We start from the raw sequence: 15,872 nt of genomic DNA, 5'->3' as shown, positions 1-15,872 counted from the left end.
GTCGGTGATGGTACGGTAACAGCAGAATCATAAGAAAACAAAAGGTCGTTTCAAAGATATACACGCAGACATCATGTTACAAAAATTTACACGTTGCACATTACCCAAAACTTAAGCAAGATGGGTCCGTCTGAGTGCTATGTCGAGCGGAGCTGCCTCTACACTCTGTGTGGCGCTCACTGCTCTGCAGCAATAACAGACATCCCACCGCATGTCATGGAAAATGCAGGTGTGAGAGAGAAGGAGAAAAAGAAAAGGAGCGATAGTAGACAGTGAGAATGAAAGCAGTGGAAGGCAGGACCCCCCAAGATTGCAGCGCAACCCAGTCCATTCAAATGTCCCACCTGGCAGGCCGCGTTGGATCTGCAGCTGCTGCTCAGGTACTGTGCGGCAAGGTGCCAGTTCGGTGGGCCCCTGCCAGATGCCGGATTACTTAAGCCTGGCAGACCCCGTGGGGGAAGGTGGCAGCACTCGGTTGTTGGAGCAGGACCCCGGTAGCCAGGGTGGCCTCAGCAAAGTTCCTCTGTGGAGGGCCCACAGAGCAGTGCCTGCATCAGGTGAAGCATCTCCTGGGCCTATGTGGTGCTTGTGAAGGCTCTGGTGGCGGTGGAGGTGAGGGCCCGATGGAGAAGCGCTAGCAGCGGTGGGGGAGAGCAGCAGCCTACCGTGCCTGTTGCTGGGGCAGACGCAGATTCTTCGGTGGTGAGGAGCTCCCCATGTGCTGGTCCCAGACGCAGCTGCAGTACACTGGAGCAGCGGCTCGGCTGAGGGCCGGTGTGGTTGCTGCAGGGGCCGGGGACTCCTTCCCACGTGGTGTAATGTGCGTCGGAGTCCAGGGAGCCGGAGCGGTGTAGATGTCTCCAGGCTGTGCGGTGGCTCTAGCAGCGGAGGAGACCCGGACAGCCACTGTGAAGGAGCAGCGGTGGAGAGCCACAGAGGGCAGGGCTGCGCAGTGGTGGCAGATGAGATGCTGCCGGTGAGCAGATGCGGTCCGATTCCTGTAGGGAACCGGCATCCAGGTCCTCCGCAGCTCGGGAGCTTGGGATCCCAGCGGTGAGTGGAGAGCCAGCACACGAAGTCCAGATCCACCATGGGGGCCGGCGTCACATGGGCCATCAGCTGCGACGTCCCACGTGATGAGCCGGTCCTCACAACAAGCGCTGGGGAGTCGGATCCCGGAGAGCCAGGGTACCAGTCGCCGGTCCGATGGTGTGGGGAGGCTGGCAGGAGCTCCTGCAGCAATCCATGGCTGGGGGCCCCGCGGAGAAGAGCCAAAAGAGAGAGGTTACAGCCGGAGCCCTGTGGCCATGGCTACCCGCTCAGGCGCCATCTTCAAACTTCAAATTTGCATAAACTTTCCATGCAAGATGAAATTATTAGGAGCCCATGGAACATTTCTGATCAGGCTTCCCGATTATGTCCACTTGTCCACACACTGTTATGCTTTCTTTGCCTTTTGATAGGGACTTTATGTAGTTCAGATGGTTTTCTCTAAACCTTATAAGTGTAATTTGCACCTATTATAAAAAATAAGACTCACTCATGGTCTCCCATTGCATTATGGGAAACAGAATTCTCAGCTGTTCTCGGCTATTTCCACCTTAGCCCAAACAAAAAGCCGCTACTACGCCTGCTCTGGATCGCGGTAGATAAATATTTACCTGGCTGCACTTCGGGGGTCCCGGCACTTGAACGGAGGGACGGAGGAGGACAGGGAAAGCCTTGTTAGGATCCAGAGGCTTTCCCCTACCAAGGTAAGTATCCCCCAGAGGGTTTTTTTTTGTTACAGGTTTTCATTAAACCTTACAGGTTGAGTAATAGAAAAAAAGAAACACAGCCACTATGCAGAAATAGCACTGTACATGCACGTTTATCTCACAATGGCCTCAATTCACTAAGCTTAACTCCTGTCTTTAATAACTCTTCTGAGCTGTTTTACAGTTATCACCATGGTGATATAATTGTGATAACTGTAAGACAGCTCAGAAGAGTTATTAAAGACAGGAGTTAAGCTTAGTGAATTGAGGCCAATGTCACATGTCACTTTAGGTTCCCTTTACTACTACTGTGATCAGGGCCGTATTTACCATAAGGCACTGTAGGCACGTTCCTACAGGCGCCTGATGATGGAAAGGAGTCTCGCTTCCCTCTCTGAGCGCCTCCCTCCTTTTCTATGCAGATTTCTGATGAGAGTGTAAATTAGAGGTTACTCATCCTGCTTTTGGCATTCCACTGGCAAGATCTCCCTTCAGTCAGGGGCACCTCTAGCTACTTCCTCTAGCTACCTAACTACTTAATATTGAGGGTACTTCTGGCTACCTAATACTAAGAAGCACCTTTAGCTACCTATGACGGGCAAAGGAAGTAAGGGGAAAAGTGACAGATGGGCCAGCCAGCTCACTTGCGGTACACTTCAGCGGGGGTTTGCAGGTTCACGGAGGGCGAAGTCTAAGGTGCCAGGACATCTGTGCCTATAGGCTCCTGTGAGGTAAATCCGAGCCTGACTGTGATTGTTGATTACCAGCTATGGGTTATTGCACATTTCTGCATTGCACTGTGTTTTCTAAAATACACCTGACCGCAATATTTAGTGTACAGTTTCTTCAGCAGTTGCCACATTTCATTTTTAATTCTGCTATCAAAAGAGGAGGGAAACTTAATTAGCATAATGTAATTGCTGTATGTATTAAGCTTGCAGAGTGCAGATCAGTCATGTTTTATTTTGCTAACACAGAAGTGCTGAGCGGGCATAGATGTCATTTCTCAGCCAGTGACATGTACTTTGCTGAGGGCTGCTGCCTGAAAGGTCAGCTTCTTCTCTGGCTGACTGTTATCTTCAGTAGTTATCTTCAGACGCTGTTGACCTTTCCACTGAAGCAAGAGGCGTTACCCAGAAGTGGATCTAAGCGACCACGGGTCTTCGCCCACACCCCCTTGAGGGGAGTGCAGGATTTCGCTGCCTAGTGCCCAGCCAGGTCACTACTGGGATAACCTCAGCAAGTGGTCAGGAGAACAGCGGCGCTAATATGTGAGAGGGAACAGACGTAGTCAGACAGTAGCCAGAGGTCCGGGGCAGGAGAGAGCAGCGTAGTCGGGTCACAGGCCAGAGGTCGGGGCAGGCGGCGATCAGGCAAAACGAGGTACAATCCAATAATCGGGGCAGGCGGCAATCAGGAGAGGTCGGTGTCACAAGCCAAGGGTCAAATCCAGGAGTCAGTTCAGCAAGCTAATAAACAGAGTTTCCACGGGGCTTACGCCAAGCTGTCAGAACGAGCAGCACTGGAGTAATGGCCAGTGCTGCCTTTATAGAAGATTTTGGTGTCGAAATTAATGCCCTGCGCACGCGCGCGCAACAGTTTGCACGCATGCGCACACCGCGCAACGACAACCAGGAAGTCCAAACACAACACCCAAGGACCCCCTGTGCATGCGCACCCCGGAAAGGACACAAGACCGACGCAGGGACCTGAGATGGTGAGTGTGACACTGACAGTATGAGATCGTATCAATCTTATACACCACAACACTGTCATGTGAATCACATGACATTAGACTTGCTGCTGACCTATTAAATCACCTTTCCACTGGAGACCATATTTTATTATTTGCCCACAAGGGCCTGCACACTAATGGCCTTAACTACTGAGTTTGTTTGGTTTGTTAAATGTGCCCTTCAACAGAACGCCCCACTGAATTATAATAAGAGACCAAATCATTTTTACATTAGAATGTTTGTTGGGAATACTGGAGCAACTTAGCAACACCGCCTAGAGAACAGAGCTTGGGAAGGGCAGCATAGCAGCTGGACTCGGGGCGTTTCCCCACATAATCAAGTCTTACTAAGTGTAAAAGAAAGCCACACAGACGTGTTCTGTACAAGATTGCTAATCTGTTTCTTTTCCCTTTACAGCCATGGTACATCGGACAAATCACACAACCAAAGCTTGTATGAAATTGGGGGAAACATAGGTAAGTTGATGAATTAGTGCATGAATGTATAATACTGGAAATTAATGATATAGCGTGTGATCTTAGCAGTTACGCAATCATCAGTCATGACAAAAACAGAAATAGTGTGTAGAATGCAAACAGGATTGTGGGATGATTCCTGGTGGTTATACTTACAACCGCCAAGGTTCTGTAATGAGAGGGACCAGGAGCTCAATGGTGCAGTATCCTTAAGTAAAGGATAGGATAGATAATGGATTATACTCACAAGGGTAGATTGCACTCCTGCAACCACCAACAGAGATCACGGAAATAATAACCGTTCCCATTTGGCAACCCAGATCTGTTCGGCAGAGGTGTACCATATACTACGCTGAAAGGTTGGACTATAGCTAACTTGTAGGAGGCGCCCAGAATATAACTTAAAGGGACTCCGAGCAGTGCAGAAACTATGGAAATATGCATATCATTTTAAAGATCTCTTTCTCCTCTTTCCAATGATATATAAACCACCGCCCTACGCCTTTTAGTTTTCGCTATTTTCGCGATTGCTTTAAAATGATATCCATCTTTCCATAGTTACATTGTATTACACAGGGCGACTTTTTCTCAAAGTCAGCAGCTCCATTCAGCAGAAAAAGTCACCCTGTGTAATACAATGTAACTATGGAAAGATGGATATAATTTTTTTAAAGCTCTCTTTCTCCTCTTTCTGGCGACACCTAAATCGTCGCCCTACGCCTTTTAGTTTTCTCTATTTTCACGATCAAAGTTGCGGCCTCGACAATTTCGATTGCGAAAATAGCGAAAACTAAAAGGCGTAGGGTGGCGGTTTATATATCATAGGAAAGAGGAGAAAGAGAGCTTTAAAATTATATGCATATTTCCATAGTTTCTGCACTGCTCGGAGTCCCTTTAAACTTTATATCATAGAGTATAGAAGTAAATTGGTCTTACCTCCATCAATGAACAAACCATAAAGGTTGAAATACATTTAATGATGCACAAAAAATATATGTGGGTGCCCACAACTGTGACGTGACTGCTGCAGACTTAGGCACTTTGTTATTCACCTGAGGAAGCGGGCCAGTACCCGTGAAACGTGTTGTCTTTTTTGTGAATCATTACATTTATTTCAACCCTTATAGTTTGTTCATTGATGAAGGTAAGACCGATTTACTTCTATACTCTATGATATAAAGTTTAACTACTTCAAGACCGCCTCACGCCAATGGGCATGACCGCGGCGGCATCCCCAGGACCGCCTAACGCCAATTGGCGTCAAGTCCTGGAGCTGCAGTTTGGCAGGGAACGGACGCGTGCATGCGCAATAGTTCCCTGTCAGTTCACGGAGCGGATGTCCGTGATTAGCCTGCTAGCTGCCGATTGCGGCTAGCAGGCTGTTTGTAAATGAAAGGGGAAAGAAATCCCCTTTGTTTACAACTGTACAGCGCTGCGACCTCCTGCAGCGCTGTACAAGATCGGCGATCCTCGGCCTCTGATTGGCCGGGGATCGCCGTCCTCTCATAGGCTGATGCCTATGAGAGGCGGAACAGGACGGATCACCGTCCTGTTCCAAATCAGATGACGGAGGGAAGGGGAGGGAGGAGAGAGGGAGGGATAAGCAGCCTATACAGGCTGAGGGGAAAAATGAAAACAACGGCCACAGCGATCGGACCCCTCCGGCGGCATGTCCCCTTAGAGACAAAAAAAGGAAGTGAGTCTGATCACTGGGCTCCACAGCTGGGCTGTGCAGGAGGCTGAAGGAACTGCACAGCCCAGCTGAGCTAAAAACAGGCTGGTCATTACAGGGGGTTAACACTGTTGTCGTCAAGTGGTTAAGTTATATTCTGGGCGCCTCCTAAGTTTTTCTCAGCTATAGAAGGAAAACATTCACTTTTATAGCACTGTTACTATTGAATATTGTGCAGGAACGCCACATTTTGCACAGCTGCCTAATCCATTTGAATCCATGTAAATTACTGATTAGAATCATTTCAAGTGTAGTGAGTGTTCCCACTTCCAAAGTCATAACTGGTGCATCTCCTACAGCCACAGGGGAGTCTAGGGCTGGGGAGGGCCCCTGCTTTCTGCCCTCCCTGCAATAAAGGTCCCCCCGCCAGGGTGCCGATACTCGTTTGGGTTACATGTGTCATGGTGGCCGCGTTGATATGGTGAGGTGATAAAGCTCCTAGCAAATGGGCTTCCTCACTGGGTAACCGTGAAAATTGGGGAAAGCAGATGTAAAGGGGAGTAGGCACATCAGAGTTTTACTGGGGCATCCCATGATTTGTAGTTATGAACCTGCCCCTTAGACAGCGGTCAGTGTGTGTCAGTGAAATCCAACCACTGATTGCCATTAGACTTAAAAACACTTAGAAAATAAAATACTTCATACTGTTTGACTTCTCTGATGAGCAGTAATGGTGCCTTCATGTCCCGTTCTTTTGAAATATTTCTCCTGCTGATGCCATTTTCCTGTTTGTGTTTAATAATAGCAGTGGCCAGACTCTTGGACTCTATTCAAGCCAGGCACAGTGAGCAGTGATTTTCCAGGGCCAGCCTCATTTGTAATTCAGATATAATAAACTATTTTCTAAACGTGTAGTTAATATTTCAACCTTTGACTAATTGTCCTGCAACTTCAGCACTTCTTAAAGTCAAAGTCCACAAACGTTGTTACTAAGGAGAGATGAAATAGAACCTACTGTATATACTCGAAAGTAAGTTGACCTTGCGTGAAAGTCAACACCAGTATTTGGTAAAGTAGTCTGCGAGGAGGGGGGGGGAGGGGACCCTCGCACCCCCAGCTACAAGTTGCTAAATTTAGGACTGACTCACGTATAAGGTAGTGATGGTCATGTAGATGCAAATAGCTGAGTTGATGCAAATGTATGCACATTTTTATGCAAATGTATGCAGCTTGAAAATGAACCAATCAAATTTTACCTTAGCAGGATTTGATTGGTTCATTTTCAAGCTGCATAAATTTGCATAAAATGTGCATAAATTTGTATCAACTCGAAGTTATTTGAATCTACTTGACCATCACTAGTATAAGGCAACCCCTACACTTGACTTATAGCCGCGTATTCAGGGTATATACTTTTTCTTAAACAATGTAGAAAAAGGCACTCCACAGGCTTCAAACTTGCGTTTGTAGTTTATTGATCTTGACACACTACGGGCCTGATTCACAAAGCGGTGCAAACTTTTTCACGGACTTTTGCGTGCGCAAAGTGCCGCGATTCGCGCGATCGCGGACTTTTGCGTGCCCAATTTGCCGCAAATTGCGCGCGCAAAAGTCCGCGATCACGCGAATCGCGTCACTTTGCACGCACAAAAGTCCGCAAAAAAGTTTGCACCGCTTTGTGAATCAGGCCCTACATGTTTGACACACTACATGTTTGACACACTACATGTTACGAGTCATCTGACCCTTCCTCCACTTGAGGAAGGGTCAGGTGACTCATAACATGTAGTGTGTCAAGCTAAATAAAGTAGTATACACTAGTAAATAAACAAGTTTGAAGCCTGTAGAGTGCCTTTTTCTACATTTTTGGAGTAATTTGTTTGGCTGGAGTGGTGTACCTGCAGGAAAAGAGCACCGGCATATGCTACCTATATCAAGGTATAGCAATCCTCTGAGTACCAAGGTGAGTATTGAAATATATCATTTTTCTTAAAGCTGGGCTGTCAGAGAACTGGCTTTAGGTGACAGAGCATTCATTCCTCCCATGTATGCCCATGTGGATAAAGTGGGAATAGTGTAGCCTGATTAGAAAATGTCCTATACCATATCTTTGAGAACCCCTACCTGTAATAGTAGTTATTTATTATGACTAAACAATTTGGTGTGTTAGTCCTGGTCAGGGCAGAGGCATAGACAAGTCTTGCCATTATGTATGACACTAGCTGGCTGGCCTATAGTGTGAAGATGGCATTTTTCAGGGTAAGTTCACACTGAATCTGTTCCAATCCGCATGCGGCACATCACAACTAATTTCAAAATTGGTGTCTTCCAGTAGTCCGCATCCTAATGCAAAGTACATCATTGCTTTTATTTGTAATGCAGGCATAAAGTGCATGTAGTTCTGTAGTACACAGCTCAACTTGCTATTTTAAAGTAGATCCCAATGCACTGCAGATTCAGTGCACCAGTGTGAATTAACCTTTTTGAGGGCCTTTGCAGCGCACTGCTGAGCGATTACTGTATACCTTACTGCAAAATGTATAGTGTAAATGCACCCTCACAGACCAGAGCAGCATTTCTGTTTACATCACTCTTCATGCCATCATTTATGTCTCTAGAGTAAATGCTAATTTTAGATTTGCATTGCATGGAAATAAGTTAGACCTTCCTCAAGAATTAATTGTGGTTTACGTTCTCATTTGGCAAGACTTCCCTCACTTCCTGTCTTGGAAAATAAATAAATAAATTGCAAGTAGTACCAAAATTAGAGCCTAGTGAAGGGAAAGGATTGGGGCACTAGACTTAGGGAACAGTACAGGAGAGCGAGGGAGCCTCTACACACCAGGGACTTATGTCTAGACCTTCAACTGAGTCTCCAACTAAGATTCCACCAGTGTCCTCCAGTGTTCCTGTACCATGATAAGTGGTATAAGGAGGGGGTTAGGATATCCTCTGTCTTCCTATGTCACCCCTGCCTATATCACATCACTTATCATGGTAAGTTGATGGACAGCTGTTGGAGGAATTTTCCCCTCGTAGTGGGTGGGGCATTCTATAGAACGCCAGCCAAATCTGATGGCAACAGTTTAAACATGCTTGCTACTCTGGAGGGATCAGAATGAATATGCTCACTAATCTTTTTAAGGAATATGAAATTCTTCTATTTTACAGTAAAGAGGTGACATGCAGGTTGTCAGTAGTTAGTGTTTTATTGATAAAGATGTATTTGATAATAATTTTGCCTTTTGGTGATGATAGTGACCACTGTTTCTTTGCAGGAGAACACTGCTTGGACCCAGACACCTACATGCTGGACGTATATCACGTAAATCCTCACGCTGAATGGATTTTAAAGCCAAAAACCAGCTGAAATTGGTGGCTAATTCTCTTATCATGTTGTTCTCAGAACTGTCAGCACCACTAATCTGCACTGATGGATTGTATTGGAATGAATGCAGTATAGCTGCTAATAAAACTGCCCATCCTTTAGATGATGGAACCTTCTGACTTCTGGGTACTATGAAGACACTAACCTTGCGGAGAGAGCCTGTGGATTTGGAATGAACGTGATTTCATGTTTTTAGTGGAACATAATTTATAAAAAAACAACTTTGTATTCTATCTTTTTTTTGTATGGGAAATAAAACACTACCAGCAGGGAGCTGCCAAGCTTTGAGACTGACAATCCTTGCAATGTTCTCCTTCTACAAGTATTATTGCAGACACAGATGTGGTGATGACATCTGGATACCTCCTTACTGCTGGACAGACTTGAAACACAGAGCCCTCTAATAAAGGGCCACATTGTTTCTTTTTGAAAATTATAATGAGGAATGTGTATGGTGACATGAATGCTTTTACTCAGCATCGGACCGTAGCTATAGCCTTACCACTTGTATAGGAACCACTATGTTTGTACAGTTACATTTTATATCTTGTTTGTAGATACATGTCAATGCTTTTGTATTTTAAATATGTTTTGTTTGAAGTATTTGTGCACCATCTGTCATTTTATAGTATTCACTACGCTTACACTATGATAATGGTAAATGCTGTTGACATTGCTTGTGTCAGTGTGGGTACATCCATGTGGAAACGTCTAGGTCTTATGCCAGCCGCTTTGTCTGTTTTAGGCTTTGGTGCTCTGTAGGATCTTGTGTGGCTTCTGTCCTGGCTGTGTTTAGGTTGCACAACGTACAGCCATTGTAAGCCTATGACAATGCTTTTAGAAATCTGTGGAGGAAATCCAGTGTTTAACTGTAAAGGTGCTTTATTATATCAGAAATTGAATGTTTCAACTACCTGAGCCCATTCGGTAATGCTGTAAACAATGTATGAAGTGCAGTAACCTGCAGCAATCCGTTCATGTTCTGCTGCAGTCACGTGAAAGTTACAGAGACGGTGTTGTGGGGAGGATATGAAGGCTGTCATTTTTTTTTCAATTCTAAACTGTGGCAATTTTCCAGCTGTCTTGCAGATCCTGTTTGTCTGGGCTGAGTTCCCACTGCACATAAACACGACCCATTTAAGCCTTGTTCACATTATACATGTTGCCGTGCACATTTTTGGCAACGTGTATAGTGGCTGATGTGGAACACTGTCAAAAGTGCGTACAGTAGACTGCGCTGTCTGATGTTCACAGTACATGCTATCGCACTGCTGCATGCATTTTTTGGCAAAGCACAGCGCTGACTCATTCACTGTAGTGAATGGGATCAGCTGCGCACCGCACGGAAGCGCAGATGGCAGTGCAATTGTGTGCACTGCAATCCAATCGCATAGCCATCTGCATTTGGCAGTGTGAACGAGGCCTAGATGAACTAAATAGAATGGATCGGCACGCATGCAAATGGATTCTATTGTAAAGTTATAGGATCTGTTCACATTAGTCCATTTGGAATCAATCCCTTTAATCTGTTGCATGGAACGCAAGTCATTCTTTAACATCTCTGTGAGTGCCTGGGGGAATGGCTCCCCCATAATCACCTAACGCTGATTGGTGTCAAGAGAGGTGGGCAGAGATTACGTAAACAGCCTGCCAGCCGCGATTAGAGCTGGCAGGCTGTTAGGGAGGAAAAAAAACACATTTGTACAGGGGACAGCTTTGTCACTTAGCTGTCCCCTGGAGTGGCTCACAATCTGATCCTTCTCATAGGCTAATGGGAGGTGATCATAATGGTGGATCTCGGGGAAGGGGGGAGGGCTAAAATAAAATAAAAAGCACTTTTTATTTTAAAAAAATAATGAAATTAAGAAAAAAAATTAAAATCACAGCAGCAATCAGATCCCACCAACTGAACGCTCTGTTGGTGGGGCAGAAAAGGAAGTAACATTAATTTGGCTGCTAAGTTGTATGGCCAGGCTGAGTAATAAGCTGTTAAATCTATAGAGTGCAGAATTATAAAAAATGGCCTGGCCACTGGGGGGATATAAGCCTGTGGTCCTCAAGAGGTTAAAGGAAAATGTCAGCCTTCATATTTCTCTCACTACAGTGTTCCTAACTTTGGAAACAGGACTGTATTTGTTGCTGTTCTCGCTTCTGTTACAGAGATTTATCCACTTTCTGTCTGGACAGGAAGCAAGGGATATTCTCAGGTGGGGATGCAGGTCATCCTCTTTCCATATACTCCAGGGGGAAAAAAAAAAAAAAAAACAAATACAGATCAACTGTCTGAGATTTGGACTTTAATAAAATATGTCTGGTTCCTAAGAGATGCTGTCCTCCCTACTGTGGTATGAAGTGATCCTCAAACTTGTTCATTCACAACACTGTATTTTTTGTCATTTTATCAGGTCATCAAGATCATGTAGTGTGCTTGGGTTCATCTTCATTTCTAAGTCACCACTCATATTAGATATCTCATACACGCTGAATTACTGTTGCCTGCAATGATCATTAGTAATCACTTCAGGTACAGTTTTAAAAGAACCTCACTGTACAGGCACATTGGTTTGCTACTGCCAAGCAGCATTTTCTGTCCTATGGAGAGGAAGAGGCATGGGACGTCTGTGTTCAACCTACATTTTAACAGGAGGAATAATTATCTTGAGCTATGAATATCGAGTACGTAGCTTTATACATTTTCTCCCCTTGTCACATGTAAATGATGCTTAAGTCAATGCAGTATAGCTACCCAGAGGGGTCTAAAGAGGAGACCCTTAACCTGTCTCTTTTTCATATGTAAATTCCAATCATATACTTTCAAGTCACATAAAACACACCAAGAAGTAAGCAAACTCACCCTGACCCGGTCTTCTTGTTCGGTATTGAAACGGTGCTGAAGTGTGAAGTCCGGCAGTATTCAGTTGTTTTGAATTTTATAGGCCGAATTCAAAGACCAACACTCAACTAAACAGTTACCAGCTAGCATAGGTGTGCTGCCGGCAGTCATTTTGCTGAGCTCCTTCTAAAATATTGTCGAATAAAAGTATTGGGACACATCTTCATTAGTGAGAATGTTGTCTCCAATTTTTTTTCCATTTAGAGAAGTTCAATTTACTCTTTGCAATTTTCTTGCTTTTTTCTTGATTACATGGGAAATAACACATAATTGTTACTGTATTCATTTTGGAAAATTATTGATTACATGTTATTTTCTATTTGATTTAATTATTAAATGATTTAACTTCTCTAAATATAAAAATGTTGTATAAACACCATCTTGATTTGAAGGCACAATCTATAAATAGTGTTACAGTTTAGAATTCCAGACAAAATACAAGAAATTTTGAATCAGGATGATACCATTTATTGGTTATCTTAGAGGTAAATAAAAAGTAAGCTTTCGGCTAAGAAGCCATCTTCGGACTGTATATTAACAAGGTGTGCTAACTTTTTTTACCTACCTAAAATATTTTATTTTTGGTCTCCTATTAGATATTTATATGGCCTTGGAACACCAAAAGTCCAATCTTTCTGAAAGAGTTTTTCAACTTTTCATGACAAAGAAGTAGAGTATACCCCAACTTGTCACACTTACACAGGAACATTTAAAATAAAATTCTGAAGAAGCAAAATGTTACTAGGTTCCACAGTGACCAAAATAAGAGTTACCAGCAATTCCTAGATAAGGTATATTAGAACTTAGTGCAAGATCACTAACAAATTGGTTCCGATCCGTGGACATTGCAGCAGTTACCTCTGGTCCGTCTCCTGGTAATTACTCAGTGGTCCTCCAATAACTCGAGCTCTGGTCTCCTCTTCAGGACCTACTGTATGCTAGCTCTCCCTGTATATCGCTTGGAACTAACCTGGCCTCCGCTGTGTCTTGGATTCACACATGTCCTGTAATGTAATACTGTATCTGCATACAAAACTTCCCAATCTCAGATAGTGACATAAAGGGTCCACCATTACAATTACCATTGTATGTTAAACAGAATGTTTAATGACTCATAGCGGAACATAAAATATTATTCAGAATACCGATTTTTACATTGATTATCCTGGTTTCAGAATCAGCAATGCCTCTTACAACTATATATCTGTGGCTCCCCCATCCCCAAATGCTCCGGGGTAATTTCACTTTTTGCTAAATTGATCTTGCTCATCCTCACTCACTACACAGATGGGAGAAAAAAAAATGCCACCGTTAATCACTTTAGCCACATAGGTACATGTCTCTTCAAATGCTTTATTTTTGCATATATCCTTGTACCTATGTGGCTATTATGTTGGTGCAGTGGTGCACCATTAAGGATATGTTTTTTTGGTCTCCCTATTTATATAAATACAGTTAATCACTTTGCCAGCGGTGAAGATGCCAGCAATACTGGTAAATTAAAAAATGTAAATCCAGGTTAGGATTATTTTAAAACATTGGCCAAATAATTTATAAACAATTATTGTAAAAAATAAGTAATTATATTCATTAAATTATGTTTAGTAATCTTCCTCTTTAAGAGCAAATCATAGTGTAAATGTTAAATCCAATCTGTTTAGGATCTGCTGGCAACTCTACGTATTCTTATACCCAACTGAGTTTTACAAATTATTCAGTACTTTCCACAAAGTTATATGACAATAGCAAAACAATGTTACACTTGCTATGGTTGTGAAAGGGGACAGGGCTGGATGATCCAGCACATACATTTTACCCACTTCCCCACTTCATTACCTTCTTGTTTTCTGTCACCATTTACAATGTTTTCTATTTTCGGTGAAAAAAGGGTAAACTTACAAAAGTACAAAAGTTCAGTATGATTGATGAGTGCAGACAGTGCACGATAAGCTTACTCAACCTCTACAATTTACGTAGCAATTCACACAAATAGCGTAAGGAGCTTTATACATGTACACTAACGTTACTTGTGTCCATGTATAAAGTGAGCTACACCATTTGTGTAACTTGCAGTGAAAATTTCACAAACCAAGTAAACTCAAAGTGTGCTGTATGAAGTTAACTGACCTTTTGTAAATATACCCCATAGATCCCAAATGAATGTTTAGTATTCTGCCTTGTCCCAAGCTGTGAAAAAAAAACCTTTTAGCTGGAGTTGGCATATTTTAGTGTTTGCTGAATGATAACGTAGGGCTAGTGACTTCCTTGTACCGTACCTGATTTGAGAAAAAAAGGTAAATGTTGAGTGTGATTGATCAATGCAGTGTTACCAACACTAGTATAAAAACTACCTCCTCCTCTTTCGCTCCTCTGACTTGCTGGTCGATATGCCATCCATGGCTTTTGCTTTAGTCCATGTTATCTGTGTCTCTGGTTATCTCTTGGAATTCTTTGATGTACCAGTTTTAATGAACTTCCCTTTTAGCTTTCAAATTCTACAGCTTATCGGACTAACGCCAAAAGGCAGAATGTAGAGTTTGTGAAATTGGCGTGTTTTGAAAAGGTAAACCACATTGATTGTAGTATAATCACCTCTAAGAAGCCGTGACAAATCTCTTTATTTTGATTACACATTGTGCCTACTTAAGAAGCTGTTTTGGTTTTATATCATTTTGCTCATTGATTGTTATGTTTATTAGTTTGTTCTTTTGACCTAATCCTATTAGAAAAACTTCTTTTGTAAATAGCTATATTTAATATGCCATGAAATTGGAATTTTTTTTCATAAAAACAATTACCACAAAATACTCTCTGTGTCTAGTTATTTCTTAAAGGGGAACTTCAGCCTAAACAAACATACTGTCATTAACTATTTGACATTCCTGGACGTGAAACTCACGTCCAGGAAGCCATGTGCGCTCCTGCGCGTCCACGCGGCCGATCGCGCGCGTGCACGCGCGCTCCCGGCCGGCGGTTGGTTAGCCAGTGAATCAGTGAATCGGGCAACGGTGCCCGATCACTGATTCCTTTTCCCCCGCAGAAAAAGCGACAGCTTCTCTCGGAAGCTACGCTTTTTCTGCTTCCTATGTCGCTCTAAGCGTACGTGGTACGCTTAGAGTGACGTCACTGTAAACAACTCATGGCTGCCATCTTGTGGCCAAAAAGTAAACTACATCTAAATGTTAAATAAAAATAAAAATACACATATATTTACAAAAAAAATACAATTTCAATCCCACCCTCCCAAAAATACCCACATAAAATGTTTAATTAAAAAAAAAAAAAAACATTACAATTAAAAAAAAAAAAACAACACAAATATTTACCGAAGGGTCTAAACTTTTTAAATATCTATGTAAAGATGAAATATTTCTTTTTTTTTTTTATTATAAGCTTGTAAATAGTGATGAATGCAAAACGGAAAAAATGCACTTTTATTTCCAAATAAAATATTGTCGCCATACATTGTGATAGGGACATAATTTAAATGGTGTAATAAACGGGACAAATGGGCATATACAATACGTGGGTTTTAATTATGGAGGCATGTATTATTTTAAAACTATAATTGCCGAAAAGTGAGAAATAATGATTTGTTTCCGTTTTCTTCTTATTCTTCCTTTTAAAATGCATTTACAGTAAAGTGGCTCTTAGTAAAATGTACCCCCCAAAGAAAGCCTAATTGGTGGCGGAAAAAACAAGATATAGATCAGTTCATTGTGATAAGTAGTAATAAAGTTATAGGCTAATGAATGGGAGGTGAACATTGTTCGGATGCATGAAGCGAAAAACGACTGAATGCGAACTGGTTAAGTTACATTAGTTATGTTAATTAGAATAGGTAGGTAATATAATTTTTTACCCACCCTGTTTTAAAAAAACAGGCAAATGTTTGTGATTCATGGAGGCTGCCATCTTTGTCATGGGGGCAGCCATCTTTTTGGTTGAAA

The 15,872-nt window shown here is 42.8% G+C and overlaps 1 protein-coding gene across 2 annotated transcripts in view; it reads left to right on the top strand.

Annotated features, from left to right (window-relative positions):
* The window catches only part of ARHGAP28 (Rho GTPase activating protein 28), a 185,376-nt gene extending 170,665 nt beyond the window's left edge, over positions 1-14,711 (top strand). For both annotated transcript variants that reach the window (XM_068237204.1, XM_068237205.1), the window contains exons 14-15: positions 3,911-3,969; positions 8,920-14,711. In XM_068237204.1, coding sequence (XP_068093305.1) covers positions 3,911-3,969; positions 8,920-9,011 — 151 coding nt within the window. In that variant the 3' untranslated portion in view covers positions 9,012-14,711. The remainder of the gene's footprint in view (positions 1-3,910; positions 3,970-8,919) is intronic.
* The last annotated feature ends 1,161 nt before the right edge of the window (positions 14,712-15,872 follow it).

This window comes from Hyperolius riggenbachi, chromosome 5 (assembly GCF_040937935.1).
Source record: "Hyperolius riggenbachi isolate aHypRig1 chromosome 5, aHypRig1.pri, whole genome shotgun sequence".
In the NCBI taxonomy this organism is placed as follows: Eukaryota; Metazoa; Chordata; class Amphibia; order Anura; family Hyperoliidae; genus Hyperolius; species Hyperolius riggenbachi.
Note: the sequence above shows the minus strand (reverse complement) of the source record. Positions and strands in the feature narration are given on the sequence as shown.